This window comes from Acomys minous, assembly GCF_964271855.1.
Source record: "Acomys minous genome assembly, chromosome: 16".
NCBI classification, from domain to species: domain Eukaryota; kingdom Metazoa; phylum Chordata; class Mammalia; order Rodentia; family Muridae; genus Acomys; species Acomys minous.
Genome location: NC_140498.1, coordinates 84173340 through 84201271, shown reverse-complemented (window position 1 = coordinate 84201271; position 27932 = coordinate 84173340). Strand labels below are relative to the sequence as shown.

The 27932-nt window shown below is 52.6% G+C and overlaps 1 protein-coding gene across 3 annotated transcripts in view; it reads left to right on the top strand.

The window, feature by feature from the left end:
- DNAH10 (dynein axonemal heavy chain 10) overlaps positions 1 to 27932 on the top strand; it is a 117579-nt gene that overhangs the window by 88434 nt on the left and 1213 nt on the right. For 2 of the 3 annotated variants that reach the window (XM_084761997.1, XM_084761996.1), the window contains exons 54-78: positions 185 to 265; positions 2638 to 2835; positions 3508 to 3669; positions 5319 to 5493; positions 7514 to 7695; positions 9014 to 9150; positions 10657 to 10874; positions 11023 to 11244; positions 11446 to 11593; positions 12727 to 13006; positions 13447 to 13676; positions 14395 to 14668; positions 16129 to 16233; positions 16599 to 16753; positions 17878 to 18032; positions 20245 to 20428; positions 21283 to 21483; positions 21677 to 21886; positions 21991 to 22086; positions 22888 to 23059; positions 23568 to 23699; positions 23848 to 24059; positions 24153 to 24320; positions 26327 to 26507; positions 27586 to 27731. In XM_084761997.1, the coding sequence (XP_084618123.1) occupies positions 185 to 265; positions 2638 to 2835; positions 3508 to 3669; positions 5319 to 5493; positions 7514 to 7695; positions 9014 to 9150; positions 10657 to 10874; positions 11023 to 11244; positions 11446 to 11593; positions 12727 to 13006; positions 13447 to 13676; positions 14395 to 14668; positions 16129 to 16233; positions 16599 to 16753; positions 17878 to 18032; positions 20245 to 20428; positions 21283 to 21483; positions 21677 to 21886; positions 21991 to 22086; positions 22888 to 23059; positions 23568 to 23699; positions 23848 to 24059; positions 24153 to 24320; positions 26327 to 26507; positions 27586 to 27731 (4424 nt within the window). The remainder of the gene's footprint in view (positions 1 to 184; positions 266 to 2637; positions 2836 to 3507; positions 3670 to 5318; positions 5494 to 7513; positions 7696 to 9013; positions 9151 to 10656; positions 10875 to 11022; positions 11245 to 11445; positions 11594 to 12726; positions 13007 to 13446; positions 13677 to 14394; positions 14669 to 16128; positions 16234 to 16598; positions 16754 to 17877; positions 18033 to 20244; positions 20429 to 21282; positions 21484 to 21676; positions 21887 to 21990; positions 22087 to 22887; positions 23060 to 23567; positions 23700 to 23847; positions 24060 to 24152; positions 24321 to 26326; positions 26508 to 27585; positions 27732 to 27932) is intronic. The other variant, XM_084761998.1, reaches the window with a different exon arrangement.

The following is a 27932-nucleotide window of genomic DNA, read 5'->3' as shown; positions in this document are numbered from 1 at the left end:
TGGCAGGAGGTGTGGGGAGGGTGCCTGTTTCTCTCTCCCTGTGTCACAGTGACAGGATGCTAAGACATAGTTGCACTTGGATGTGCCCAGCTGGGCCACCGCTCTGGTGGACACTGAAGACCATGCGCATGCACTGGGTAGCCCAGGGTCGCAAAGTGAACTCTTTCTCCTCTCTTTCCCCAAGGCCTAGTGAACAACACTGGTATTGACTGGTTCATGCCCTGGCCGCCCCAGGCCTTGCACGCTGTTGCCAAGTCATTTTTAGGTAAGCTGCCACTGCTGCAGGTACTGCTTGGTGGTCTCATGAAGAAGCTTGTCACTTTTCTCACCAAATCCTGGCACAGTAGATTGCTTCACCATAGATGTCCTATGTCAGGGAATAGCTCTGTACTGTTAGTGTGGCTCGGGGTTTTATACATTATTTCTTTATTTATCTTTGGTTTTTTGAGACAGGGTTTCTCTTGTAGTCCTGGCTGTCCTGGACTCTCTTTGTAGACCAGGCTGGCCTAGAACTCACAGCAATATCTACCTGCCTCTGCCTCCCGAGTGCTGGGATTAAAGGTGTGCGCCGCCATGCCCAGCTCTTGGGGTTATATTTTGTTGTAGTACGAAGGGACCAGGTGTCCTCAGGGCATGGGCTACTGCCAAATGTGGCCCCTTGATTTTTTTTTTTGATGAATAAAGTTTTATTGGCCCACACTTCATGAACATTCTGAATTTGTCCCCTTTTATTCCACAGCTACATGGTCATATCCTTGCCATAGAGGTGTTGCCATTACTGTTCAGCTTTTTATAGAAAAAAAATGTATCAAAAGCCACTACCATAGTGGTGCCAGCACGATTTTTTTTTTCTAGAGCTAACTTTAAAGGATTTATGACCAATGCCACTGGCTGTCTTTGTAAATAGTTTCAATCTTACAAATGTGTACCCAACAAACTCAATAAGCAAACAGCCCTTCTACATAAGCCAAAGCCTTAATTTCAGTTTAATGCTGTTCTCCTGGGAAGGAAGCCAAGAGAACATTTGTTGTGGTGTTGTGACTCAGAGTCTGGCAGACCGCTTCTGTGAAAATCCATGTGGCAATATCTGCTTCTGTCACAGCTGCCGAATTCTGACAACGTGCTTCCAGAGCCATCTGGGACCACATGTAAATAAGTGTTCCCGGCTGTGTTTAAATAAAACTTTATTCACAAAAAAACAAGTTGTGGGCCACACTTGCCCTGTGGAGCTATGGCTGCCAGCCCTGTTGTGGCTATGCATGCTAGCTCGCATGATATCTAAATCATTTTCTTACCTTTCCAGCATGCAGTGTTTCAGTTCTATGCACAAAGCGGTCCAAATTTTATTTACAGTTCTTTCCCCTTAAAACATATTTCCTGGAGTTGAGGTGACCTTGTTGCAGAATTGGATGCCCATGGGCGGAGTTTTTCAGAAATGCTGTGTGTAGTCTAAGTCACAGACAGATCTGCAGAACCTGGACGCCCCAGCGGTTTTGGTCAGTTCCTCTTTCCCTCATGTTCTGCTTGAGGCTGCTGCTTCCCAGGCCATCAGCTGATCCAAGTGAGGGGCTCTTGGCTCTGGGAGAAGTCACCAATCATTCTAGTAGATTCCCAAGGAGGGCCCCCTTCTGCCGGTGTGTGCTGGACCCCAGGATCCATCCCAGAGCGGCTGAGTCCGCCTGCCCAGCTGCCATGGGTGAGGCCTTTATGCTGGGCTGGGGGATGAGTCAGGAGATGGGTGTGGGCCCCACCCCTGAAGGCCCAGCTTCTCCTGAGGGCACCTGAGCCCTTGGGAAAGGCAGAGCTTCCTGACCCCAGGGCAGAAGCGCAGGCCTCTGTGTTAGGGAAACCACCAGCGACAGATCATAGGTCCCAGAAGTTGCCACAAGTAATATCTGCTTATCTCCTTTTTAAAAAATTAAGTTCTTGATGACATCACTTTTGGCTTAGGGAAAATATGTCTGCTGTAAACCTTCTCCTTCTGTCCATGTTGGATGGACTTGAAGCATTGATTATATTCATAATGTCACGCAACCACTGCTGCCATCTTTCCCCAGAACTTTCTGTTTCCTAAACTGAAGCTCTGCACCAATCTAAACACAGACTTGCCCCTTCCCCAGGCCCCGTGTACCCCTAACCTGCTTCCTGTCGCTCTGAGTCTCTCCTGTCCATGTCTCTCATGTAAGGGGACGCATGCTCATTGTCTCTCTGTGTCCAGCTTTTTTTCTTTTTGTAGAGTGTTTCTGGAGGATCACTTACAACATAGCGCACATCAATCCTTTGCCCCTTTTCATGGCTGAATAGTACTCCACTGTATGGGCGTGCCACATCTTTACTATTCACCTGCCGTTCTGGTTCTGGCCCTCTTTCCTCAGCGTTCTGCTGCTGTGAACATTGACATTCACAAGCCTTTTGGAGGTTCTATGTCCAGTTCTTCCAGGCACACTTCCGGGAGTGGAGCTCTTGAGTTTTGGAGTCCACATTTCACTTCCTGGAGCCATGCCCTTTTCTTGTTTGTTTCTTTTCTGGAGTCAGGCTCCAGCACCTCATCTGCTAGGCAGGCACTCACCACTGAGCTGCCTCCAGTCCTCTTCCCCCGGTCGCTAATCTCTACTTTTTCCATTCCTTCCTCTCCAGGGGATAACCCCATGATTCCCGCAGATAACATTGAAGACCTTGTGGAGCATGTGGTTATGGTCCACCAGTCGGTAGGTGAGTTCAGCAAGCAGTTCCAACAGAAGCTGAGGCGCAGCAACTACGTGACACCAAAGAACTATCTAGACTTTATCAACACGTATTCAAAACTGCTAGATGAGAAAACCCAGTACAACATAGGTGAGCAAGGGAGGGATGGGTGGGCGGGGTAGCAGGGGTAGGTGGGCAGGGTTCAGGGGTAGGCTCTTCTCTGCAAGGTCTGGCATCCTTATGTTTGGGCAAAACAGATCAGATTTGGCTTTTACCTTTTGGGGGCAGTTCACCCCTGTGAGGATGACACTGTTTTTCATTCGGTGTAGCCCTGTGCTTGCAGGTCTGTTTATTTTTTGTTTGTTTGTTTTTTGTTTTTTTCTGTCCTGGATCTCCCCCACTCCCCTATGTTCTCTGCTACAAAGGGCTTTATAGGAAGGGCTCTGGCTGCTGGCTAAGAGTTGCACTGTTAGCCAGGCAGTGGTGGCACAGGCCTTCAATCCCAGCACTGAGGAGGCAGAGGCAGGTGGATCGCTGAGTCCGAGGCTAGTCTGGTCTGCAGAGTGAGTTCCAGGACAGCCAGGGCTACACAGAGAAACCTTGTTCGGAAAAACCAAAAAACCCAAAACAACAACAAATAAACCAGCATATTTTTTTTTAACCAGTCAATTCGTGCTGGCAGCCAGCAGTCCGGGGGCAAGACCAGGGTTATGGCATCTTGCAGAAGCGAGTCCCTTTCCCTCTTGTTAGATGGGTCCCAGTGGGGTTAATGCAAGGTCTTGCCCTGGAGGTGGGACCCCTGACCGTGCTGCCTGCCCCCAGCACAGTGCAAGCGTCTGGAGGGGGGGCTGGACAAGCTGAAGGAGGCCACCGTGCAGCTGGATGAGCTGAACGAGAAGCTGGCGGAGCAGAAGATCGTCCTGGCCGAGAAGTCGGCTGCCTGTGAGGCCCTGCTGGAGGAAATCGCCACCAACACAGCCATAGGCAAGTGCCTGGGGCTAGCCTGTGCCTGGGGGGCAGGGGCTCCTCCAAGCCTCTGCTGTGAGACCGCTGTGCTGGAGGCTGCCGTTAGCAAGCCTTAGTGCTGGATCTCCCTCCGTCACAGGGCACCCTCTATGAGCGTCTCCAGGCTTGTTCGTTTAATTAATTAATTAATTTGTCTTTGTTTATTTTCATTTTTTGAGACAGCATTTCTCTGTGTAGGCTTGGCTGTCCTGGAACTCTCTTTGTAGACCAGGTTGCCCTTGAACTCACAAAGATTCACCTGCCTCTGCCTCCCAAGGGCTGGGATTAAAGGCGTGCACCACCCCGAGCCCGTCTGTTTAATTTTGAAAAACATTTTGTTGTTTTTAGTGCTTTTGCCTCCCCAAGGGGGCACTGTGGTAATTCAGCAGGAGGCTTCTCATGAGGGCACCATATACTAAAAGCAGGGCTATCCCCAAGCTATGTGACCTCATCTTTGCTAATGCCATCACTCCCAATAAGGTCTCACTTTGAGGCTCCAGTGGCTGTGAGCCTGGGGGCCACCGTCCTCTCCCTTGCACTCCCTGAGGCCCGTGTGACTGGCACCGCTGAGCTCTAGCTCTGAGAGAAATCCATGACTTATTAGCAGCCAGCCAGAGTGCAAGCCAATGACAGAGTGACGTCAGGCCGTGAGCAGTATCACCAGGCACAGAGACAGTGATGAGAGCAAGTGAGACAGAGGGGCCTGCAGTCTGTAGATGGGGCATCTCTAGAGCTGGACCTGAGCAAGAATAAAAGTGGGAGTGGGGTATGGGGAGGCTGGGGGAGGGGCAGAGAAGCTTAGGGGGTAGGTGGGAGATGGAGGGAGAAGGGGCCATGAGGTGGCTCAGCGGGAAAGATGCTTGTTGCCGCCTGAGTTTGATCTTGGGGACCCACATGACAGAAGGAGAGAACTGAGTCTCTGGCATGTGAACACAAGTAGACCAAATGTCAGAAAAAGTATGTATGTATTTATTATTGTATACAGTGCTCTGCCTGCATGTACCCCTGCACACTAGACGAGGGCACCAGATCTCATTACAGATGCTTGTGAGCCACCATGTGGTTGCTGGGAATTGAACTCAGGACCTTTGGGAGAGCAGACAGTGCTCCTAACCTCTGAGCCATCTCTCCAGCCCTAGAAAAAGTATTTTTAAAGATGGAGAAAGAGGTCGGACAGTGGGAGAGAGGCAGAGAAAGGGAAACAGATCCATTTCTAGGCATCTTAAGTCAGAAGGCAAGCCAGGGTCCTTAGCCAGCATTGTCCAGGGGCAATTGGGTGGGGCTGTCATGGGACCAAGTGGGTACCACAGGGCAGGAAATGCCACATGGGTCCTCTTCATGAACACCTGAAACCATACCCCCATGGCCACTCCCCCCATGACCTCTCCCCCATGGCCACTCCCCATAACCACTCTCCCCATAACCACTCTCCCCATAACCACTCTCCCCATGGCCTTTACCCCCCACACACAGCCACTCCCCCATGACCACGCCTTTATGGCCACTCCCCCCACAGCCACCTCCCCATGGCCACTCCTCCCTCATGGTCACACCTGGCTTGGAGGTTCCCACAGGGCTCAGGCTCTGTCTGCAGCACGCCAGCATCTCACAGTCCCCTCCCCCTGCAGCGGAGGAGAAGAAGAAGCTGGCGGAGGAGAAGGCCATGGAGATAGAAGAACAGAACAAGATCATCGCTGTGGAGAAGGCCGAGGCCGAGACGGCTCTGGCTGAGGTCATGCCCATCCTGGAGGCTGCCAAGCTGGAGCTGCAGAAGCTGGACAAGTCGGATGTGACTGAAATCAGGTACCAGCCACCACCTTTGCCCCCATCTGCACCCCTGGAGCTCACTCAGGGCTTGCTCTGCGCTCACCCCACCACTCACTCACAGACAGCGAAGAGAGGCCCTGAGGGCAACTTCTTGTAGTTTTAAATATTCTTTTTCTTTTCTTTTTTTAAAATATTTAAATCTTTTGTCAGTCTAGTGCAAGGGTTCTCATCCTCCTAATTCTATGTCCCTTAAATACAATTCCCCATGTTGTGGTGACACCCCCAGACATAAAATTATTTTCTTTCTTTTTTTTTTTTTTTAAAGATTATTTATTTATTATGTATACAGTGTTCTGCTTGCATGTACTCCTGCAAGCCAGAAGAGGGCGCCATATCACATTACAGATGGTTATGAGCCACCATGTGGTTGCTGGGAATTGAACTCTGGACCTTTTGGAAGAACAGGCAGCGCTCTTAACCACTGAGCCATCTCTCCAGCCCCATAAAATTATTTTCATTGCTACTTCATAACTGCAATTTTGCCTCTTCTATGAAACATAATGTAAATATCTGTGTTTTCCAATAATCTTAAGCAACTCTGTGAAAGGGTCGTTCAACCCCATAGGGGTCTCTACCACAGGTTGAGAACCTCTGCTCCAGGATATTTTTTTCCTTGAGTTCAGTGTGTGCCTGGAAGCTGTCCCCCACCCCCGCCCCAAGTACAATCTGGCTTTGATGGGTCATTTAAATGTTAAATGCAAGGAGCTGTCATATGGACAGCTTTATAGTCCTTAATTCCTTAAAATGTCTCTCTAGAATGCTTAGTCCTCTCTGTAGGGACCCTTAGGTGTAAACCAGAAGGCTATGGGTGGCAGTGGTAGCAGTGTGTGCTGCTCCCCTGTGACGGAATAGCAGCGCCCCCACATCTGCAGCTAACTTCTGATGCTGAGGTGGTCACCCGGACACTGTCTACTGGACAACTGGGTTATTGTCCCATCCTCCTCCAAGAATGGAGTAGGCTGACAGTGACAGGGGGAGTGAAGATGGGACCACATCTCTCTCTCTCTCTCTCTCTCTCTCTCTCTCTCTCTCACACACACACACACACACACACACACACACACACACACACACACGGTGTTGCTGTTAGTTTAATGGTACGGCTTTGACAGGCATGCCTTGTTGCCTGTGTCATTAAATGTCCAGTGTCCCTCAAAGTCAAGGCTTTCCCTGGTCACCCAAGGCCAGTTCTGAACCCGCTGAACCTCAAGGCTAGGTTGGTGTTGGCCTCACTCCCAGCTCTGCCCTCTCTCTCTGCTCCTGCCTGTAGGGCCTATGTGGCTTCAGGACCTGGGATGGGGTTTTTCCCAGGGCTGGCAGCTTCAGCTGTTTGGCTGTGATGGTGACAGTGGTCACAGAGGCCAGGCTTTGAGTCTAAGGGATCAGCAAACTGTGACTAAAAAGCTAGGCCCTATCAGGCAACAGTGGTGCAGAACTTCAATCCCAGCACTTGGGAGGCAGAGGCGGCGGGTCTCTGAGTTTGAGGTCAGCCCGGTCTACACAGTGAGTTCCAGGACAGCCAGGGCTACACAGTGGAACCCTATCATGCATTGGGAGGCAGAGGCAGGCAGATCACTGTGAGTTCAAGGCTAGCTTGGTCTACAAAGTGAGTCCAGGACAGCCAAGATAACATAGAGAAACCCTGTCTCAAAAAACCACAAAAAAAAAAAAAAAAAAAAAGGAAGAAAAAGAAAAGAAAGAAAAAACAAAGCAAAACAAAGGCTCCGCCCTGATATGACATTCGGACCTAGGCACTGGGGTTGGGATTTTAATGGCTCCTGTTGTGTTTTTGTCCCCCTGCTGTCCTCTAGGAGCCTGGTGTGGGCCTATCAGATGAGACCCTCCCTGGCCCATCTTCCTTCCTCTAGGGACTTGGCATCCTCTATCCTGAGGCCGTTACCACCAGGGAACCCTTCTGCCTGCCTCATCTTTTCCTGAGAATTCTGGCTAGGTCCTGGCCTTTCTCACTCTGAACGTGGGCCATCTTGTCCCCCAGGTCATTCGCGAAGCCCCCAAAGCAAGTGCAGACCGTCTGCGAGTGCATCCTTATCATGAAAGGCTACAAGGAGCTTAACTGGAAGACGGCCAAGGGCATGATGTCCGACCCCAACTTCCTGAGGTCCCTCATGGAGATCGACTTCGACTCTATCACCCAGGGTCAAGTGAAGAACATCAAAGGTGAGTGGGGGCTGGGATGGCACCGTAGCCTGCAGGTGGAGCAGCGCAATGGCTGATGGGGGACAGGGGCTGCTGGTGGCCGCTTACAGATGGCTCTGCAGTGGGTCTAGCTCTTCCTGTCAGGGAACCAGGAATTGATGGGAACTGGACCCTGCCTCTGCCTTCTGTGTGGCCCAGCACTTTCCCTTTGTGCCTCTTGCCAATGTCATGCCTCTGTATGAACCCAGGGACCAGGCAGGGGGAGGGCAGTGCCACCTGCAGTCAGCAGGATGTGCCTCTGGCCACAGAACACCCAGGTGCCTTGCCTGGGGCTCTGCCAGGAGGGGTGATGTCCCCATAGAGGACACTGTCACAGCTGTACACAACCCCAGGGGGTTGGGGGTGGCTTGGCTGGTAGAGTGCTTGCTTAGAAGGCAAGCAACCCTGGTTTAATCCCCAGTACTGGACAAATTAGTGTGGTCCTTGCCACCTGAGTCCCAGCACTTAGGGGGTGGAGCTGGAGGAAGTAGTTCAAGGGCTGGACTACATGAGACCCGTCACAAGAGGGAGGGAGGGAAGAAAGGAGGGAGGGAGACGTTGGTGAGATGGCTCAGCACATAAAGATGCTTATTCATAGTTCTGGTGACCTGAATAAGACCCCCCAGAACCCAAGAGAGAGAACTGACTTCCGCAAAGTTGCTATCTGACCCCACTTGACACGAACAAACACCTGCCCCCACCACCACACTTGTAATCCTTGTACTCGGGGAGGCAGAGACAGGGTTTTGTTTTGTTTTGTTTTTGAGACAAGGTTTCTCTGTAGCCTTGGATGTCCTAGACTTTCTTTGTAGACCAGGCTGGCCTCGAACTCAGAGAGACCCGCCTGCCTCTGCCTCCCCGAGGACAGGGATTATGAGCGTGCGCCACCGCACCCTGCAGAAAATAATTTTTGTAAAGAAAGCAGAAAAACTCTCACTACAAAAACACCCTCTCAAGGTCCCTTAAGTGAAACACAGACACTAACGAAACTGTGAGGTCCTAGGTTCCCCTGCACCCCTGGATACCACTGGGTGGACTCCCATCTCTGTGACAGTGGCTGGGGTGATGGTGGATGTACCCCAATACCCACCGCAATTCTGAATCACACTCACCTGCTTGTCTGACCCTCCTGAGAGCTCCTGGTCCCCAGAGCTTGGCGGGTATCAAGTGGGGCCTCGGGTCACGTGAGGTCACATGGAGTCCCAGGTGGCAGCAGTTTTACCTGCATACCCACCTTCAGTTCCACACAGGTTTTATCTACCCTGGGAGGGAGCCTGAGACCACTGTGTTTGACCTCCAGGTCTCCTAAAGACTCTAAACACCACAATTGAGGAAATGGAGGCCGTGAGCAAGGCAGGGCTAGGGATGCTCAAGTTCGTGGAGGCCGTGATGGGGTACTGTGACGTGTTCCGGGAGATCAAGCCCAAGAGAGAAAAGGTGAGTCAACGAGTCACGGCCCTGGGTTCCCCCGGGGTCAGAGTTCAAGAGTCCATAGTAAGCCGGGCGTGGTGGTGCACACCTATAATCCCAGCACTAGGGAGGTGGCAGAGGCAGGAGGATCTCTGTGAGTTTGAGGCCAGCCTGGTCTACAGAGTGAGTCCAGGACAACAAGAGAAACCCTATCTCAAAACACAAAAACAAAACAAAACAAAACCCTGGCAGGTTCTGACCCGAAACCAGATAAAGATTTTAGAGGCTGGCCACTACTGTCACTCACACAGCCTGTGCACGGATGGACAGGGCTGAGGCCTGTGTGCAGAGTACAGAGGGGGCTGTAGCCATACCTCAAGCTATGGCGGCTACAGCGCCTCCACACTGTTGGCTGTAGGGCCAGCTTCTCCTTCCTGCCAGGACGGCCTGTGAGTTGTAGAATATTCGGCAGTGTTCCTGGCTCTGTCTACTAGATGCCTACTGCCCCCTAGAAGTTTGCCCAGTCAGTCATGTGCCCCTTGGTGGGCAGGGCCAGCCCCATAGTGAACAACTGGGTGGAACTAACTTTGAAGGTAACAGTTGGATCCCATCGCCTTCCAGATTCTCATTAGACTCTGACCCCTTAGAACTTGGATTATCTTCAAGGCCTTCTCTTGAAGTGTTGACTAAGAAGCACTGAGCCCCGTCCCTGTGCCTTCAGGACACACGACCTGAGATGTCAGCTATCTTGGGTGCAGGGTTAGGTGTGGGTTTTGTTTTGGTTTTTTGTTTGGTTGGTTTTGGTTTTTTTCTGACATGACTCAAGAGTTCTTAATGGCTCATAAGAGAAACCGTGCGCCACGCTGGGGAAACAGTTCAGGGGCAAGAGTTCCTGCTGTGCGAGCATAAAGACCCGAGTTCAGATCCCCAGCGCCCGTGTGAAAGGCTAGGTTGGTCATGTGCTTCTGTAACACCAGCATACTGGGGGTGGGGTGGGCAGAGACCGGAGGATTGCTCGGGCTTGCTGGCCTCTAGACTAGCCAAGACACAAGGGAATGGGACAGAGTGATAGAACAGGATGCTCAGTGTCCACTTCTGGTGTGTGTGTGTGACAGTGTGTGCAGGTGAACTCACCCACATGCACATGCACACACACACACACACTCATGTGCCTTGACACAGCAGATGGTGGCCTCACTATGTATACAGACACACAGGATGAACAGCACTGGAAGTGAGGCCCTACGCTGTCTGCCACTGTCTTATGAAGGTCATCAGTTCGCAACCTGTGGGTAGAGACCCCTTTGTGGGTTGAATGACCCTTTCACAGGGGTCACATATCAGATACCCTGCATATCAGAAATTTACATTACAATTCCTAACAGCTGTGAAATCAGTTATGAAGTAGCAACGGAAGTAATTTTATGGCTGGAGGGAGGGGGAGGGTCACCGCACCAAGAGGAACTGTATTAAAGGGCCATAGCATTCCGAAGGTTGGGGACCACTGACGTAGGCAGCGATGTCTCCGCACAGGTGGCCAGGCTGGAGCGGAACTTCTACCTGACCAAACGGGAGCTGGACCGGATCCAGAACGAGTTGGCGGCAATCCAGAAGGAACTGGAGGCTTTGGGGGCCAAGTATGAGGCCGCCATCCTGGAGAAGCAGAAGCTGCAGGAGGAGGCCGAGATCATGGAGAGGCGGCTCATCGCGGCCGACAAGCTCATCTCCGGCCTGGGGTCTGAAAATGTCAGGTGAGAGGCGGCACCGCCTAACGAGGGGAGGCGACGCCATCTACACGAACGCGTCCCATGTTCCAGCGTGCTAGAGGAGACTGAAGCAGGTTCCCGTTGGCCAAGGCCAGAAGCGAGCTCACGGCGGCGACCTCCCTGTCCCTGGCAGGTGGCTGAATGACTTGGATGAGCTGATGCACAGAAGGGTGAAGCTCCTGGGCGACTGCCTGCTCTGTGCCGCCTTCCTGAGCTACGAGGGCGCCTTCACCTGGGAGTTTCGCGATGAGATGGTCAACCAGGTGTGGCGGAATGACATCCTGGATCGAAACATCCCCCTGAGCCAGCCTTTCCGACTGGAGAACCTCCTCACGGATGACGTTGAGATCAGCAGGTACCACACTTAGCCCAGAGGGGTCTGCGGGGGGGGGGGGGGATCACCCAGGGATGGAGTGGGGGATGGGCTGCAGGCCTGGGAAGCCCAGGTGTCCCTAGCAAGGTCATGCATTGTTCTAGGAGGCTGACCCCATGGCCTGCTGCCTTGGGCTCACCACGTGGTGGGGACAGTCCATCTTCCTGTGGTTGTCCCTCGCAGGTGGGGCTCCCAGGGCCTTCCCCCCGATGAGCTCTCGGTTCAGAATGGTATCCTGACTACCCGGGCCAGCCGCTTCCCGCTGTGCATCGACCCCCAGCAGCAGGCCCTCAACTGGATCAAAAGAAAGGAGGAGAAGAACAACCTACGGGTGCGACTCCTTTGCCCCACCCTGAACCCCACCTGAATAACGAGGAGCTCCTTCCTCCCCCCGACACCCATCGTCTGCTTAGGGGCTCAGGATGGAAGCACCTTTATCACAAAGATCATGTCTTCTGTCTGTCTTTCTTTCTGCCCAGAACAGGTGTCCCAGAATGTTCCACTGTGTGTGTGGTGGGGGGAGGGGGTGGGGGTGTAGGGGTCGGTGGGGAGGGAGGCTGAGGTGACAGCTTCATTGGGATGTGACTCACTCAGCAAGCCTCTCAGTCGTTCAAAGCTGACACTTGTGTGGCTTTTTAAGAGCATTTGCAGAACCCTATAACAGTTAATAGAGTCAGCTTAGAATATTTTTATTACCCCCGTCCCAGCCCCCACCAAGAACAATAAGGTCTCTCTTAGTGGCTGCTACCCAGCCACTGGCAACTGCCAATATAGTTTCTGTCTCCATGGCGTTGTCTACATTGGATATCTCCTATGGATCGGACCATTTAGGATTTAGTCTTTTGTGGTTGGCTTCTTTTATGTTGTAGGGGTTCAGTGGTGGTGTAGCATGTGTGGGTGCTTTGTCCCCTCCTCTTTGTCCTCTTCATAGCTGTGTAATATTCCTTTGTGTGGACATACCACATTTTGTTAATCCAGCATTAGCTGAAGAACAGGGTTGTTTCTACTTTTATGGCTGTGAGCATCTGTATACACACTGTGTGTGTGTGTGTGTGTGTGTGTGTGTGTGTGTGTGTTTGTTTGTGTGTGTGTGTGATGCATGTGGCAGTCAGAGGACAACTTAGTGGAGCCGGTTCTCACCATTTACCATATGATTTCTAGGGATTGGACTCAGACTTGCATGGCCTTTACCCACTGAGCCACCTCACCAGCCCTGTCTGTGTCCACATTCATGGTCCTCCAGGGCGCATACCCAAGAGTTGGGGGATGGCTGGGACTCTGGGGTTTGCTGAGCTAACAAACGTGGTCTTCAGTTTTGCCCTATGTTCGCTTTTCTGTTCCTTGCTGCTCTCTTGACTCTCCCAGTCGCCTCTGGCTCCCGCACTTCCTGTAGCGCACGCTCCTTCTCGCTCACTGTGGGCGCATTAGGCAAGGCACATCCCAGCTCCTGCCTCTCTCCTGCAGGCTGCCTCCTTCAATGACCCTGACTTCCTCAAGCAGCTGGAGATGTCCATCAAGTATGGGACACCCTTCCTGTTCCACGATGTGGACGAATACATCGACCCTGTGATCGACAGTGTCCTGGAGAAGAACATCAAGTTTTCCCAAGGCCGCCAGTTCATCATCCTGGGGGATAAGGAGGTTGACTATGACTCCAACTTCCGGCTGTACCTCAACACCAAGCTGGCCAACCCCAGATACTCCCCATCGGTGTTTGGGAAAGCCATGGTCATCAACTACACTGGTAAGAAGGGGCAGACCTGGCTGCAGGCATCTAGGACCCCACCTTGAGAGGGAGGCTTCCTGGGCTCCTTGTCACCTGATAAGATGGTTTTCCCCAAGAAGCTGTCTTTGCTGGTTGATTCTTTTGTTGTTGTTGGTGGTGGTGGTTGTTGGTTGTTTTTTGAGACAGGGTTTCTCTCTGTAGCCTTGCCTGTCCTGGACTCGCCTTGTAGACCAGGCTGGTCTCGAACTCACAGCGATCCGTCTGCCTCTGCCTCCCGAGTGCTGGGATTAAAGGTGTGCGCCACCATGCCCGGCTGCTGGTTGGTTCTTAATGTGTGGGTGCCTGTCCCCCCTCCGCCAGGAGGCTGGGGACTTTGGAAGGCACTGAGCTGCAGATGCCTGGGTGGTATGCCTGGCCTGGCCTCCAGGGTGGGCGGTGAGGCCTCTCCGTCCTCTCAGTCACCCTGAAGGGCCTGGAGGACCAGCTGCTGAGCGTGCTAGTGGCCTATGAGAGGCGCGAGCTGGAGGAGCAGAGGGAGCACCTCATCCAGGAGACAAGCGAGAACAAGAACCTGCTAAAGGACCTGGAGGACTCGCTCCTGCGGGAGCTGGCCACATCCACGGGCAACATGCTGGACAACGTGGAGCTGGTGCACACCCTGGAGGAGACCAAGTCCAAAGCCACAGAGGTGGGCACCTCTGTGCAGGTAGGAGGGGCTCTGTCGCCCTCAGTCCAGCAGCTGGGAGAGCAGCATCAGGCCGGAGCTTTGTGTCCCCTTTTCTCACCTGACGAGAAAAGGCCACTTCGGGCCTGGGGGGATGGCTCAACAGTTAAGAGGTGGATCCCCAGCACCCACATGGCAGCTCAGAACCCTCTTTAACTCCAGCTCCAGGGGATCCAATGCCCTCTTATGGCCCCCTTGCAGGAACCAGGCATGTGTATGGTGCATGGTGCATGTACATGCATGCAGGCAACATACCCATACACAGGAAATACATCTTAAACAGGAAGGTGGGGGCACTTCTGTGCAGCTGGACAACCTTCTTGAACTGAGTCATGGGAAAGCCCAGCCCTGCCTACTTTACATAAAAGGTGGAGTTAGCTCAAATGGCAGAGAGGTGCTGACGTGGCTTCAGGTGAGGCTGGATCCAGGATCCAAAAATACCATATAGATTCCATCTCTCTCCATCTCTGGGCTGGGGTTATGTTGGGTTGACTTTATCTTCTGCCTGAAAGGACACAGCCTGATGGCCCCTCAGGTTCAAGTTCAAGGTCCCTGCAGAATGTGGTGACTGTCAACTCCAGAGAGCATTTCATGTCCCATGCTCCAACTTCTCCCACCCCAGGCCTTCCAGGCTGTCATCACCTCCCAGCCTGTGGCCACGGTAACTGGGGTCTTTCTGCAGGTGTCAGAGAAGTTGAAGCTGGCGGAGAAGACGGCCCTGGACATCGACAGGCTGCGGGATGGCTACCGGCCAGCTGCGAGGCGCGGCGCCATCCTGTTCTTCGTGCTGTCCGAGATGGCGCTCGTCAACTCCATGTACCAGTACTCGCTCATCGCCTTCCTGGAGGTCTTTGGGCTGTCGCTGAAGAAGTCATTGCCTGACTCCATCCTTATGAAGCGGCTGAGAAACATCATGGACACGTTGACCTTCAACATCTACAACTATGGCTGCACAGGTGAGGGAGGGGAGGGGAGGGGAGGGGAGGGGAGGGGAGGGGAGGAAGTCCCACTCAGAACACAGAAGCTTTGTCAGCCTTGTGCCGACTGCTCGCTTCACGAAGGGGTGCTCAGAGCAGTGACTCTAAACCACATCTTTTTTGTTTGTTTGTTTTGTTTTTCAAGATAGGGTTTCTCTGTGTGGCCTTGGCTATCCTGGACTTGCTTTGTAGACCAGGCTGGCCTTGAACTCACAGAGATCTGCCTGCCTCTGCCTCCCAAGTGCTGGGATTAAAAAGGCATGCGCGACCACTGACTGGCTCTAAACCACATCTTTAGCGAGATGCTGTCCACCTGCCCCAAATCCAACGGCTCCCCCCCCTGCCACATCACCGCAAGATGCCTACTCCATGCTTGGTAGAGTTCAGAGCCCCTAGATCTAGGACATCTCCCATGGGCTAAGCCTGGTCCATCAGCAGTTTCCCTATTCCCCGCCCCCCGCCCCCCCCATCCTGGCAACCTCTGCTGTGCTTCCTGATTAAGGATATACCTGTTCTGGGCACTTTCTGTCAAGGGAGTCCCGGAATATGTGATTCTCATGGCTCGCCTCTTCATTTACTACACCAGAACACCAAGCCTGCACTGTAGTGAGTGCAGGTCCTCTACAGGATCCGCCTGTTTCAGGCTGAACAGGCAGTGCTCCACGCTCGGTTTATCTCTCAGCTGGTGGACACTTGGGTGGTTCTGCTTTTTGGCTGTTCGGCTAGTGTGGCTGTCAACATTTGTCATAGTGTGCGCGCGCTCTGTGTGTGTGTGTGTGTGTGTGTGTGTGTGTGTATGTGTGTGTGTGTGTACCTGTACATGTGCTTTTGATAATAGATCCATACATTCCCTGGAGTGAGGTTGTTTCTGGGCCACATGCTGAGTCTCTGACTTCCGGAGAGACTACCCAACTGGTTTCCAAAATGTCTGTACTATTTTCTACTTTTCAAATGCACTGTTTGTTAAGAACATTTTATTCTGGGACATTCGAAACACACATATGGACTGCGATCACCACCTGGCCAGTACCAGCGCTGCCACTGTCTGTGCCATCAGCCCCCTGGCTCTGCACTGGACTCACCTGTCTGTAAGCACTGTGGCTTAAGCCGCTTAAGTGGGTCATGGCAGTCACTTCTGGCTCTGAAACCCCACCTCTCTTCCTGCCACTCGCTCAGTTCTCTTGCTTTGTGGAAGTGGCGGCCCCGGCCCTGGTTGCACATTCTCCACTTACGAAACATGTGGCCCCCGTTGATGTCACCGTGCCAGGTGCACACAGGTGTCCGTCACTACAGACTGCCCTTTTGCACCTGGACCGCCATGACTATCATGTGCAGCCACTTAGTGATATAGAATTTCATTTCAATTTCCTTGGACTTGAGCATGCCATGTGCAAGGGCCTCAGTTTCCAAGTGTGGTTCCTGTGTCCGTCTCTCCACAGGGCTATTTGAGAGGCACAAGCTACTTTTCTCCTTCAACATGACCATCAAGATAGAGCAGGCAGAGGGGAGGGTCCCCCAGGAGGAGCTAGACTTCTTCCTAAAAGGTAACGGGTTTGCTGGCTTTCACTCTCCTCCTATCCACGGGCACCCAGGACATGCGTGTCCATTCACTGTAAGCAGCACAAGTAGCAAAATCCCCCCTCAAGCTCAGGGGCTACACATCATGGAGCACCCATTGCCTCAGACACTTCCTGGTTGACTTGGGGCACCTTTGCCAGGGGCTGTGTTGACACTGGAGGCCTGGCCAAGCTGCCTGGCTGGGCTAACTGGTGACGAGGATAAGCCCACACCTCCTCACTCCTTGGCAAAGGACTTCTCCCCAAAGCAAGAGGCGTAGGAGCACAGTGCGTGTGGTCTGTGTGCTGGGCAGGGACAGGCCATGCCCACACCCTCTTCTCCCTGTGACCAGGCAACATTTCTCTGGAGAAGAGCAAATGGAAGAAACCCTGTACCTGGCTGTCAGACCAGGGCTGGGAAGACATCATTCTCTTGTCACAGCTGTTCGCAGACAATTTTGGGCATCTTCCTGAGGACGTTGAGGGCCATCTCTCCACCTGGCAGGATGTAAGTGTGCACTCCCTCCTCCCCTTCCTGACCCAGCAGCCGTCTCCACACTGAAGGCACAGCCTCCCTGTGCCAGGAAGATGCTTCCTGGAGAAGCCACTCCATGTGGCCAGTGCCCTGGAATCTCTGGCCAGCTATGTGGGAGAACCATTACCCCTTTGTCCACCCATCTGTCCACTATCCATCCATCCATCCATTCACCATCCATCTGTAAAGTCACTGTCGACCCCCCACGCACCTGTTCATTCATCTAATTGTTGATATGTTTGTCCATTCCTCATCAATTCATCTATTGCCCACCCATCCATCAGTCCATCCATCCATCCATCCATCCATCCATCCGACTATTACCCATCCATCTGTTCATTCACCCATCCAACTGTTTTTCTATCTGTTCATTCATTCAGTCCATCCATCCATCAGTCTATCCTTTAATTCATCTATCACCAATCTACCCAATTGTTTATCTTTCCATCTATCCTTCTATCACCCATCTACCTGTCCATCCATCCATGCATCCATCCAACCATCCATGCATCCATCCATCCATCCATGCATCCATCCATCCATCCATCTATGCATCCATCCATCCATCCATCCATGCATCCATCCATCCATCCATCCATCTATGCATCCATCCATCCATCTATGCATCCATCCATCCATCCATCCATCCATCCATCTATGCATCCATCCATCCATCTATGCATCCATCCATCCAACTGTTCTATCCACCTGTCCATTTCTCCATCACACATCCTCCTGTCCATCTATCCATCTACTTGTTCATCTGTCTAGCTATCTATCCATCCCTCCAACTATTCATCTGTCTATCCCCCTGTCCATCTGTCCATTCCTCCATCACACAGCCACCTTTCCATCCATCCTCCCAAGAAATTCTTAGTGGGCATCTCCTAGAAGCCATGTCCTCTCTGAACTCCACAGGGGTTGCCACTCAACTCCTCCAATTTCCCATACCATGGTCCTTGGTGTCAAGAATGACAGCTGGATTGGAAGTTTAGATTTCCTTCTCTGTCTGGCGGCACTTGGCGCCGTCCCATGTAAATGGTGGCCTGTGCCGTTTCTGAGCTGGTGCTTCAGTCAGCACTCTTTGCTTCTCACAGTGGTACGACCTGGACTCACTAGAGCAGTTCGCGTTCCCCCTGGGCTATGACAGCAACATCACTGCTTTCCAGAAACTGCTTATCTTACGCTGCTTCCGAGTAGACCGCGTATACCGGGCTGTGACTGACTACGTGACTATCACCATGGGAGAGAAGTGAGTGCCTCTACCCCAGGCTCACAGGAGCGGGGCTGGCTGGCTCTAAGGGACCTGGCCTGGCCTTGTGTGTGAGAATGCAGTGCTCCATACAAACATGAGGGGCCACACTCGGGCAGAAAGGAAAACTAAGTATTTTCATATTTTTAATTGTTAAGTTAGTTTGTGCACGAGTGAGGGTACAGGCACACACATGTGGGAGTGTGTGTGTGTATGCTTTGAGCCCAGAGTTCAGCCTTGGGTGTCATTCCTCAGGAGCCATCCACTTTGCTTTTTAAAACAAGGTCTCACACTGGGACCAACTATTCACCAGGATTAGCCTACGCTGGGCCTTTCTATATCTGCCTCCTCGGCGCTGGGATTCCAAATGTGTGTACCCAGCTTTCTATGTGTGTGCTGGGGCCTGAACTTCAGTCCTCATGTGTGTCAGGCGCTTTACCAACTGAGAACATTTATTTAAAAGAATATTAAAAACAAAAAAAGTGTTATGAGACAGTTTGTACACCCATGTGGTATTCCGTCTTCAAGAGCCTTTAGATGGATCTGCACTCACAGCACAGCTCAGTTGGAAGCAGCAGGGCTCCAAAGGCTCAGTAACTGAGAGCGCCTGGTGGCTGCCATAGGGGATGACATGGCATCCTCAACTCTCTTGTACCTTCATGCCTTCACAGTCAGCAGGCTGTGGGACTATAAGGAATGACAGCCAGGAGTGGCACAGTGGCAAACAAGACACTTAAGTCCTGTCCCTGGGGAAGCTGCCCGGATAGCTGATAGCAGGGTGGTAATGCGGATCCTGAGTGACCTGGTCCTCTACATCTTTGAAAGAAACTAGAAATTCAGATTTGAAAAACCAAAACAGAGCCAGGTGGTGGTGGCACATGCCTTTAATCCCAGGACTTGGGGAGGCAGAGGCAGGAGGATCGCTATGAGTTCGAGGCTCAGCCTGGTCTATAAAGCAAGTCCAGGACAGCCAAAAACCAAACCAAACCAAAAGGCTCTAGATTTAAATTCCTTTAAAAAAGATCATAACAAATGCAAACTTATCTTTTCCTATTTTTTATTAATTCCTTGAGAATTCAGTAGAACGCATTTTGACCACATTCACCTCTCCTCCTGCTCCTCCCGTATGCACTCCTGTCCACACCCACCCATCTCTGTGTTGTCACTTTTTAAAATTCCATTGAGCCCTGTTTGTGCTGCCCGTGCAATCTTGGATGTATGGCCTCCTGCTGCGGCGTGGTGGGCTTACCATGCCCATAGCTTTGGAAGAAAATTGATTCTCCCTTCTCCCTATCGCTATCCATTGCCAACAGCTCCTGGAGGGGGGGGCACTTTGTGCTCTTGTGGATAGACAGGCCATACGGGTCCTAAGGGAACCCACTGCCATCACTTTGCTAAACGGACCCGGTATTAAGCCTACTCCTGGTGATTTATTTCTGTGCCCGCATGGAAGCTTCTTTTGGCAGCAGATGGTGATTAACACAGAAATTCGATTTTTTAAAAATGTGAAATCGCCTTCTCTTTATACACAGGTGGCTGTCTTAGTCTGTTCCCTATGGCTACAACCAAATGCCTGAGGCTGGGTGAAGCAGAAATAGGAGAGGTTTATGTGACCCATAATCCTGCTGGCCAGATTCGCAGGCTGGCTGCATCGTGTGCGGAGCCTCTCTTTAGAAGCACCTCGTAGCACGAGAAGGACCCCAGTCCTGTGAGAAATGCATTAGTCCCCCCCAAGGGTGTCCTGCTTGCGTTAGACAAATGCACCACCTCTTGATAACAATCATGTTGGGGTCATGTGTCTAGCACATGTGTTAGGGGACAAACTGTATTTAAATTATAGTACAACTAATTAAAAACACCAGAGAAAGGGGCAGTGTGGGGCACATTTGTAGAACTGTTGCCGTGTGTTTCTGGGTATGTGCCGCAGGCCTGTGCACCTGGAGGTTAGGTCAAAACACCTCGTTCAGTCTAAACCTGCTGAAGCCGGTATGCAGGGAGTCACATGAGGTAGAGGGAGCCAGAGAGCTCCCTGCTACAGAGGACAGCATCACCTGGTGTGCCGTATTGTATTTGTGTGACACAGGCTTCTCAAAAAACCAGGACAAGTGTGGCAAGAGCTGCCAGAGAGCCGTAGTCAGAAGGTTCTGGATGCGCAGGGGTTAGGTGGCCTGGAGGCATCCTGCAGGTGGTTTCACATTCTTCCTTTTCCCAGGTATGTGCAACCCCCGATGATCAGCTTCGAGGCCATTTTTGAGCAGAGCACCCCCAATTCACCCATTGTATTCATCCTGAGTCCTGGCTCTGACCCTGCCAGTGACCTCATGAAGCTGGCTGAGCGGACCGGCTTTGGGGGCAATCGCCTCAAGTTTCTTGCAATGGGCCAAGGTCAAGAAAAGGTAACTAAAGGGTTTGATGTGAGCTGCGTCCAGGAGAGCTCCCTGGATGAGGTGGGAGCTGGGATCAAACAGTGTGACACTGATGATGACTTGATTATGGTGTCCCTGCCTCCTGTGACCACTGACCCCCCACTGTTTTCAAAGCCCTCTGTCACCATGGCCCTGTGTGGGCCAGCAGTCTTAGGCTCCTGGTGTGTGACTCAGGAACCCATTAGAGAGGCCAAACATGGGAATTTGGGGTGGCCCTTGAGAGATCTGTCCTATTCTGTGGCACCTGCCAGCTCACTGTGCCAGTGTGCAGCACTCAGGGGAACTCAGGGGCAGAGGGAGGCAGCTGCAAGTCCCAGCTTTGTCATGAAGTGTGTGTGAAGTTCTGGGCAACATTGCCCCTAGAGCACAGGACAGGAACAATGACACTGGGTAGACAGGCCACCACAGGCAGAAACTGTGAGTGCCACACAGGCCTTAGGTCCTCTGGACACCAAGACAGCACTGAGGGGCAAAGCTGCTGTCTCAGCAGCACACTCAGAAAGGGACTGTGGACTACATCTGTGCTCCTGGCCCTTTGGGTCTGAATTGTTATGAGCCACTTCCACTTCCTGGAGGGGGCTGAGCAGGATTCACGCAGGCCTCCTCAGGTGCAGTCTGGGTACAGTGTGACTGTGTGAGGACGTCAGGGGTGTCAGGGGTCATGTAGGCACGTCTCATCTCCTAACCCGTGACTGACTCTGAGGTCACAGTTGGCAGGAAGGATGTCTCAGGGTGACCTCCATCTTAGCTCTGGGACCCCTGGATCCCTCGGGCTTGGGCATCCTGGGCCTCCCTCACCCCATGCCACCCCACCCCTCCTGCAGGTGGCACTGCAGCTGCTGGAGACTGCAGTGGCCCGTGGGCAGTGGCTGATGCTGCAGAACTGCCACCTCTTGGTCAAGTGGCTAAAGGACCTGGAGAAGTCCCTGGAGAGGATCTCCAAGCCGCACCCCGACTTCCGCCTGTGGCTAACCACAGACCCCACCAAGGGCTTCCCCATTGGAATCCTGCAGAAGTCCTTAAAGGTTTGCCTCGGGGCATCAGCATAGATAATGCTACAACTCCTCCTCACTACTGCAGGGGACCCTCAGGTGAAGGGGACGCCCCGTGAGCTCAGCAGACTCTCCTTAAGTGGCTATGAGACTTAGGGGGGGGGGCCGTGGGAGCAGAAGGTGGCAGAGGGCTCCTGGGTCAGGCCCGTCTTCTGCCCTTCGGTAGGTGGTCACGGAGCCGCCGAACGGGCTCAAACTGAACATGCGGGCGACCTATTTCAAGATCTCCCACGAAATGCTGGAGCAGTGTCCACATACCGCCTTCAAGCCCCTGGTCTACGTGTTGGCCTTCTTCCACGCCGTGGTACAGGAGAGGAGGAAGTTTGGCAAGATCGGCTGGAACGTGTCCTACGATTTCAATGAGTCTGACTTCCAGGTGAGCGTGATGTCACCTGTCCAGCTGGCGCACCCCGAGCTGGCTGACTTCTGTGCCAGCTGCAGGCCGTGAATGACTTCACTACAGCTGTCCCTCCTTTCAAGGTCTGCATGGAAATCCTGAACACATACCTCACAAAAGCCTTCCAGCAGCGTGACCCGCGCATCCCATGGGGCAGCCTCAAGTACCTGATCGGCGAGGTAGATGAAGCCTGGGTACCTCCCGAGGGCTAGGGGCTGGGACTGAGACACCTGTTCTCGGGACAGTTCTTGCTCCCTGCTCTGCCCCTTACCACCCTGATCCCTGAGAAATAATCTTGCTTCCTCATTGGTGTTCGTAGACAAACTCCATTCCCAGGGAGGTCGCTCACGTGAATCTAGGGCCCCAGGGTCCCTGCTAATATTACTTCCTCTGGGCGGCTCCTCGCACATCAATGTGCTGAGTGCGTCCAGGGAGCCTTGCAGTGTTCTCTTTTGTTGTTTTTTTTTGTTGTTGTTGATTTGTTTTTGTTTTTGTTTTTTGAGACATGGTTTCTCTGTGTAGCCTTGGCTGTCCAGCAGTTGCTTTGTAGACCAGGCTGGCCTCAAACTCACAGAGATCCACCTGCCTCCGCCTCCCGAGTGCTGGGATTATTGTAGGTGCGCGCCACCATGCCCGGCTTATTTGCGGCACTCTTGGGGTATGGGTACCATGGCTCTTGCAGAACTCATGGGAAAGCTTCTAGATTTGGGGAGTTCTGTGACATAGAAGGAATGGCAGCTGATGTTTGGGTTCTTGTCTGTGTGCCTGATCCATTTGAGGATCTTCCTGGCTACACACGGCTCCCTGTGGGTGCTTCCCGCTTTGGCTCTGTTCTCAGGGAGTCTCAGACCTCGGCAAGATTTTATAGCTAAGCCCCTCTTCTTGTCTATCTGGCCCAGGTTACTTGAGTGGACGGGTGGGAGCTGGAGGTGCATGCGGGGTTGAGGGTCCCCACTGGCTCTCACCCACTCTGACCACAGGTCATGTACGGAGGCCGGGCCATTGACAGCTTTGACAGGCGCATCCTCACCACGTACATGGATGAGTACCTGGGAGACTTCATTTTTGATACTTTTCAACCATTCCACTTTTTCAAGAACAAGGAAGTGGACTATAAGATCCCCGTGGGTGACGTGAAAGATAAATTCGTTGGTGAGCTGTCCCTGGGTGAAGGAAGGTCTTTGAAAGATTGCCGATTTCATCTGCTTGAGTTCTTTGCTCTTCTGATGGGACTCCTGGGTTGGTCAAGTGAGGCCGTTCCCTGGCTCTGCCTCACCTCAGGGTTTTTTGTTTTGTTTTGTTTAGGAGACAGGATTTCTCTGTCCTGGACTCACTTTGTAGACCAGGCTGGCCTCGAACTCACAGCGATCTGCCTGCCTCTGCCTCCCGAGTGCTGGGATTAAAGGCATGCGCCACCACCGCCCAGCCTCAGAAATGTTTCTTAGCTGAGGTTACCCACCTTGGAACCTCACCTGGAAGTGCAGGTGGCCCTAGGAGGCTTACCAATCCATCTGCATGATAGACTCAGTACATGGGGACAGGCAAGGTGGAGTGAGGCCTTTAAAACACACACACACAGCAATAGAATTACTTTTGTTTCTGGGCACCGGGCAGGGGGTGTCCTTAGGAGCACAGCACAACCTGCTCTCTCTGACTCTAGAAGCCATTGAAGGCCTCCCACTCGCCAACACACCTGAAGTGTTCGGGCTCCACTCCAATGCCGAGATCGGCTATTACACACAGGCAGCACGAGACATGTGGCATCATTTGCTGGAGCTGCAGCCGCAGACAGGTAGAGCTGCCCGGGAGCTCAGTAGCTAGGTTGGTGGCAGAGGGTGCTACTGGTGGGTGCAGGTCGCTTCCCCGAGAACGAGGAGGCTTGCTAAGTCCCATCTCCCATGCATCTAGCCTCGAAGTCACTTGAAGTGTCTTCTTTCCAGGAGAGTCCAGCAGTGGCATCAGCCGCGATGACTACATCGGCCAGGTGGCCAAGGACATCGAGAACAAGATGCCCAAGATCTTTGACCTGGACCAGGTCCGGAAGCACCTGGGCTTGAACATCTCACCCACGTCGGTGGTGCTGCTGCAGGAGCTGGGGCGCTTCAACAAGCTCGCCATTCGCATGACCAGGTCTCTGGCTGAGCTCCAGAGGGTGAGCGTGACCCTACAGGCATGGCTCGACCTCGTGGGGATGGGAGCCCCTGGCCCCCACAGTCCCACTGAGGACTCCCCATTCTGCCAATAGGCTTTGGCTGGGGAAGTTGGAATGAGTAACGAGTTAGATGACGTAGCCAGGTCTCTCTTCCTCGGGCACATCCCTTACATCTGGAGGAAGCTTGCCCCCGACACCCTGAAGACCCTCGGAAACTGGATGCTCTACTTCTTGCGGCGATTCAACCAGTACACGCTGTGGGTGAGTACAGCCACTGTGGGGCTGTCTCTGACCCCCCAACCCGCCCCAGTTTTCTGCTGTGTGTATCAGGTTTGCGGGGGATATCCTCAGTTGTCACAGGGCCACTGTGCGGAGGTCTGCCTTTGGGAACCTGACTTGCTATGCTCAGGTGACGATTCCATCTAAGTATGTCTTGGCATACTTAGCTCATTCTTCTTAAAGTCTTTATCCTTCTTCGTATGGGAGGACATTCAGGTGGTGACTGTGCATATTTATGCCACATTTATGGTCACTGCCCATGGATGCAGTCTGCACTGTATGCCTAGAGCACACATGCACTCGATTTAATTATTTATTGTGAGATAGCCCAGGCTGGCCTTGAATTGGTAACAATCCTTCTGCCTCAGCCTCCCAGGTGTTGGGATTACAGGTGTGAGCTGAAGACAGGGTTTCTCTGTGTAGCCTTGGCTGTCCTGGACTCGCTCGCTGTGTAGACCAGGCTGGCCTTGAACTCACAATGATCTGCCTGCCTCTGCCTCCTGAGTGCTGGGATTAAAGGCATGCGCCATTACTGCCAGGCTTGTTTGTGGGTCTCCTAGAAAGTAACACTTGGGAGTGTCATAGCTGTGTTCTTCAAATCTGTGTGGCCTTTGCTCACTGACAGACCATCCAATAGTTTACACCCTGCATTTCTTTAATGAAGGTGGAGTGGAGGGCGTTTCGTATGCTTAAAGACAGTTTGTATTTTCTGTGAACCATCTTTCATGTCTGTTTCCTTTTGATGGAGGGACTCCATCTTTTTACATTAAAACAATGTATGAAATGTATCTTCCCCCTGCCATGTGTGCACGCATGTGTGTGTGTGTGTGTGTTGTGTGTGTGTGTGTGTGTGTGTATCAATGCATGCAGGTTCATATGTGGAGGTCAGAGGAACTTTTGGGAATCAGTCCTTGCCTTCTGCCTTATTTGAGGCAGGATCCCTTGTCCAGTGCTGCACACTGCAGGCTAGGTGGCCTGTGAGGTCTGGCTATTCTCCCGTCCATCTCCCATCTTACTGTGTGTGTGGGGTCACACCCAGCTGTACATAGTTTCTGGGGGATCCACACCCAGATCCTGAGGCTTGTGTACCAAGTGCTTTCTTTACCCACTGAACCACCTCCCCAGCTCTTTTCATTGGTTTTTAAGAGCTCTTTGTATGAGAGAAGGTAACCCTTGGACTGCTGGCGACGCATGGCTCCTCCCTTGCTGAGCCATTTACTTGGATGAGGATGATGGTGTGTGTGTGTGTGTGTGTGTGTGTGTGTGTGTGTGTGTGTGTGTGTGTGTGTGTCTTTCTTTGGTGCCTTCTGGGCTGTGTAACTTTCCACTTGAGAAAACAGTGGGAAGTTTGGCCTGGTGCTTGTGGATGTGTGCATATTTGAATGCTTGCAGGTGAGCACATGTGCACTGAAGCCAAATGTGAACCTTGAGTGTCATTCCTCATGAGCCATGATTTTGTTGAGACGGGGTTTCTCAGTAGGACCTGGGGCTCACTGATTTGGCTGGTCAGTCGGTCAGGGAGCCCCAAAGATCTGCCTCAGTACTGGGATTACAAGTATGTGGCATCACACCTGACTTTTGTTTGTTTGTTTTTGTTTTTCGAGACAAGGTTTCTCTGTGTAGCCTTGGCAGTCCTAGACTCACTTTGTAGAGCAGGCTGGCCTCGAACTCACAGCGATCCACCTGCCTCTGCCTCCCGAGTGCTGGGATTAAAGGCGTGCACCACCACACCTGGCATGCCTGACATATTTAATGTGGGCTCTGAGGATGGAATTCGGGTTCCCACATCTGCATGGCAAGCAGTTTAATGACTTTGGTGTCTCTCTAAATTGGTCCACCTGGAGTCCACCGGTTGGTCAGCTTTTCCCCAATGTGCAGCTGACTGCCCCAACACCAATGTTTGTCAGGATGGGAAATCAGGTCTCTTAACAGCTTAGAACCTGGTGTCACAGCCCAGGATCTTACTCCTTGCCCATCTTCCCTACCAGGTCACCGAGAGTGAGCCCAGTGTGATGTGGCTCTCAGGGCTGCACATCCCAGAGTCCTACCTCACGGCCCTGGTACAGGCCACATGCCGGAGGAATGGCTGGCCGCTGGACCGGTCCACCTTGTTCACACAAGTGACCAAGTTCCAGGATGCTGATGAAGTCAATGAGCGCGCAGGGCAAGGTACATACAGTAAGGGTCATGCACCTTCTTTTCCATCTGAGGCTTCTCTCCCAGATCCATTCCTACCTCAGAGGGACCAGGACCGCGTGGGTGAGGTGCTGCCGAGTGGGGCTGCTGGCTACTGTGCTTCTGTGACCTCTCGGAGAGAGTCGCAGAGTCACAGGATGGATGGCGGGAAGGCCTGACCATGTCTGCCCTGCGAGTCTGTGTCAAAGAGATCATGGAGTGGCTTCCTTGTAACCCCTGAGGGTCAGGAGTTATAGGAGCTGGACAGCACATAGGCCAGCAGACCCGATGCCTCTGTCAGGCACACCCAGCCTTTTGACATTGTGACATGACACTGTCAACTACTAAGTTTCCACTTGAGAACTACGCAATCTGATTAAAAATCATGGGGGGGGGGAGACCCCTAACCCCTCATCCCATTTTGAGTAGGGCTGCAGTTTGTGTTGGGTTGCAGTCCTTCCCTGTGCTCTGACCATGGGACATGGCTGCTAGAACATGGGCTGATTTCAGCCCCTCCAGTGGCACTCTCTGCACATGCTCGTTTCCCAGACCCCACTGAACTACAAAGAACAGAAGCCCCTCTATGCCTGTTTAAGGAGAGTGGATTAATGGGCAAGTCTCAGGGATCCCCAGATAGACCTCACTAGTGAGCATCCAGCTGTCATTCTGGGGTGGGGGGAGACAGTTTTTGCCTTTGGTGAGTGCCGAGTCCTAACCACCACTAGACTACCAGGGAGTTGCCAATGCTGTCAACTTTAGGGTCTCTGCATGACAGAGATCACACTCCTCCTGGACTTCCACTTTGGCTCAGAGGATTCTGGGATTGCTATGTGCTAGCTCTGAGCTGTGTGCCCTGAAGCCAGAGTCCAGGGAGAGGTGCCTGAGTGAACGCACTTCCTTGGAGTCCTGCGTCTTCTGTCTAGCTATTCTTTTATATGGGGAAGTGGGGCAGGATTGAGTTCTTGGATGGGGTGGGAAGGCCACTGAACCCCCCTGCCCCTAGTGGTATTTGTACTTGTCCTCTGTGCACACCTGAAAACAGGACACAGACACATCCTCTTGTCACCCCCAGGGTGCTTTGTCTCTGGGCTCTACCTGGAGGGTGCTGACTGGGACATCGACAGAGGGTGTCTTATCAAGAGCAAGCCCAAGGTGCTGGTTGTGGATTTGCCCATCCTGAAGATCATCCCCATTGAAGCTCATCGCCTGAAGCTACAGGTGAGTTACCTCCCAGGCCCCACGGGTGCCTTCCCTCCTCTCGGGGTAGGCTAGGGAAGCTGGGAGACAAGGTTAGAGCTGCGGAGCCAGTTCAGGGGAAAGCTCTGGTATATATGCGCGTGGGTGTCTGTCACCCACAGGGGTCAAGCTCGATCTCAGAGCCTGTGGTAAGGACCCAGGGAAAAATCCCCTTAGGAAATT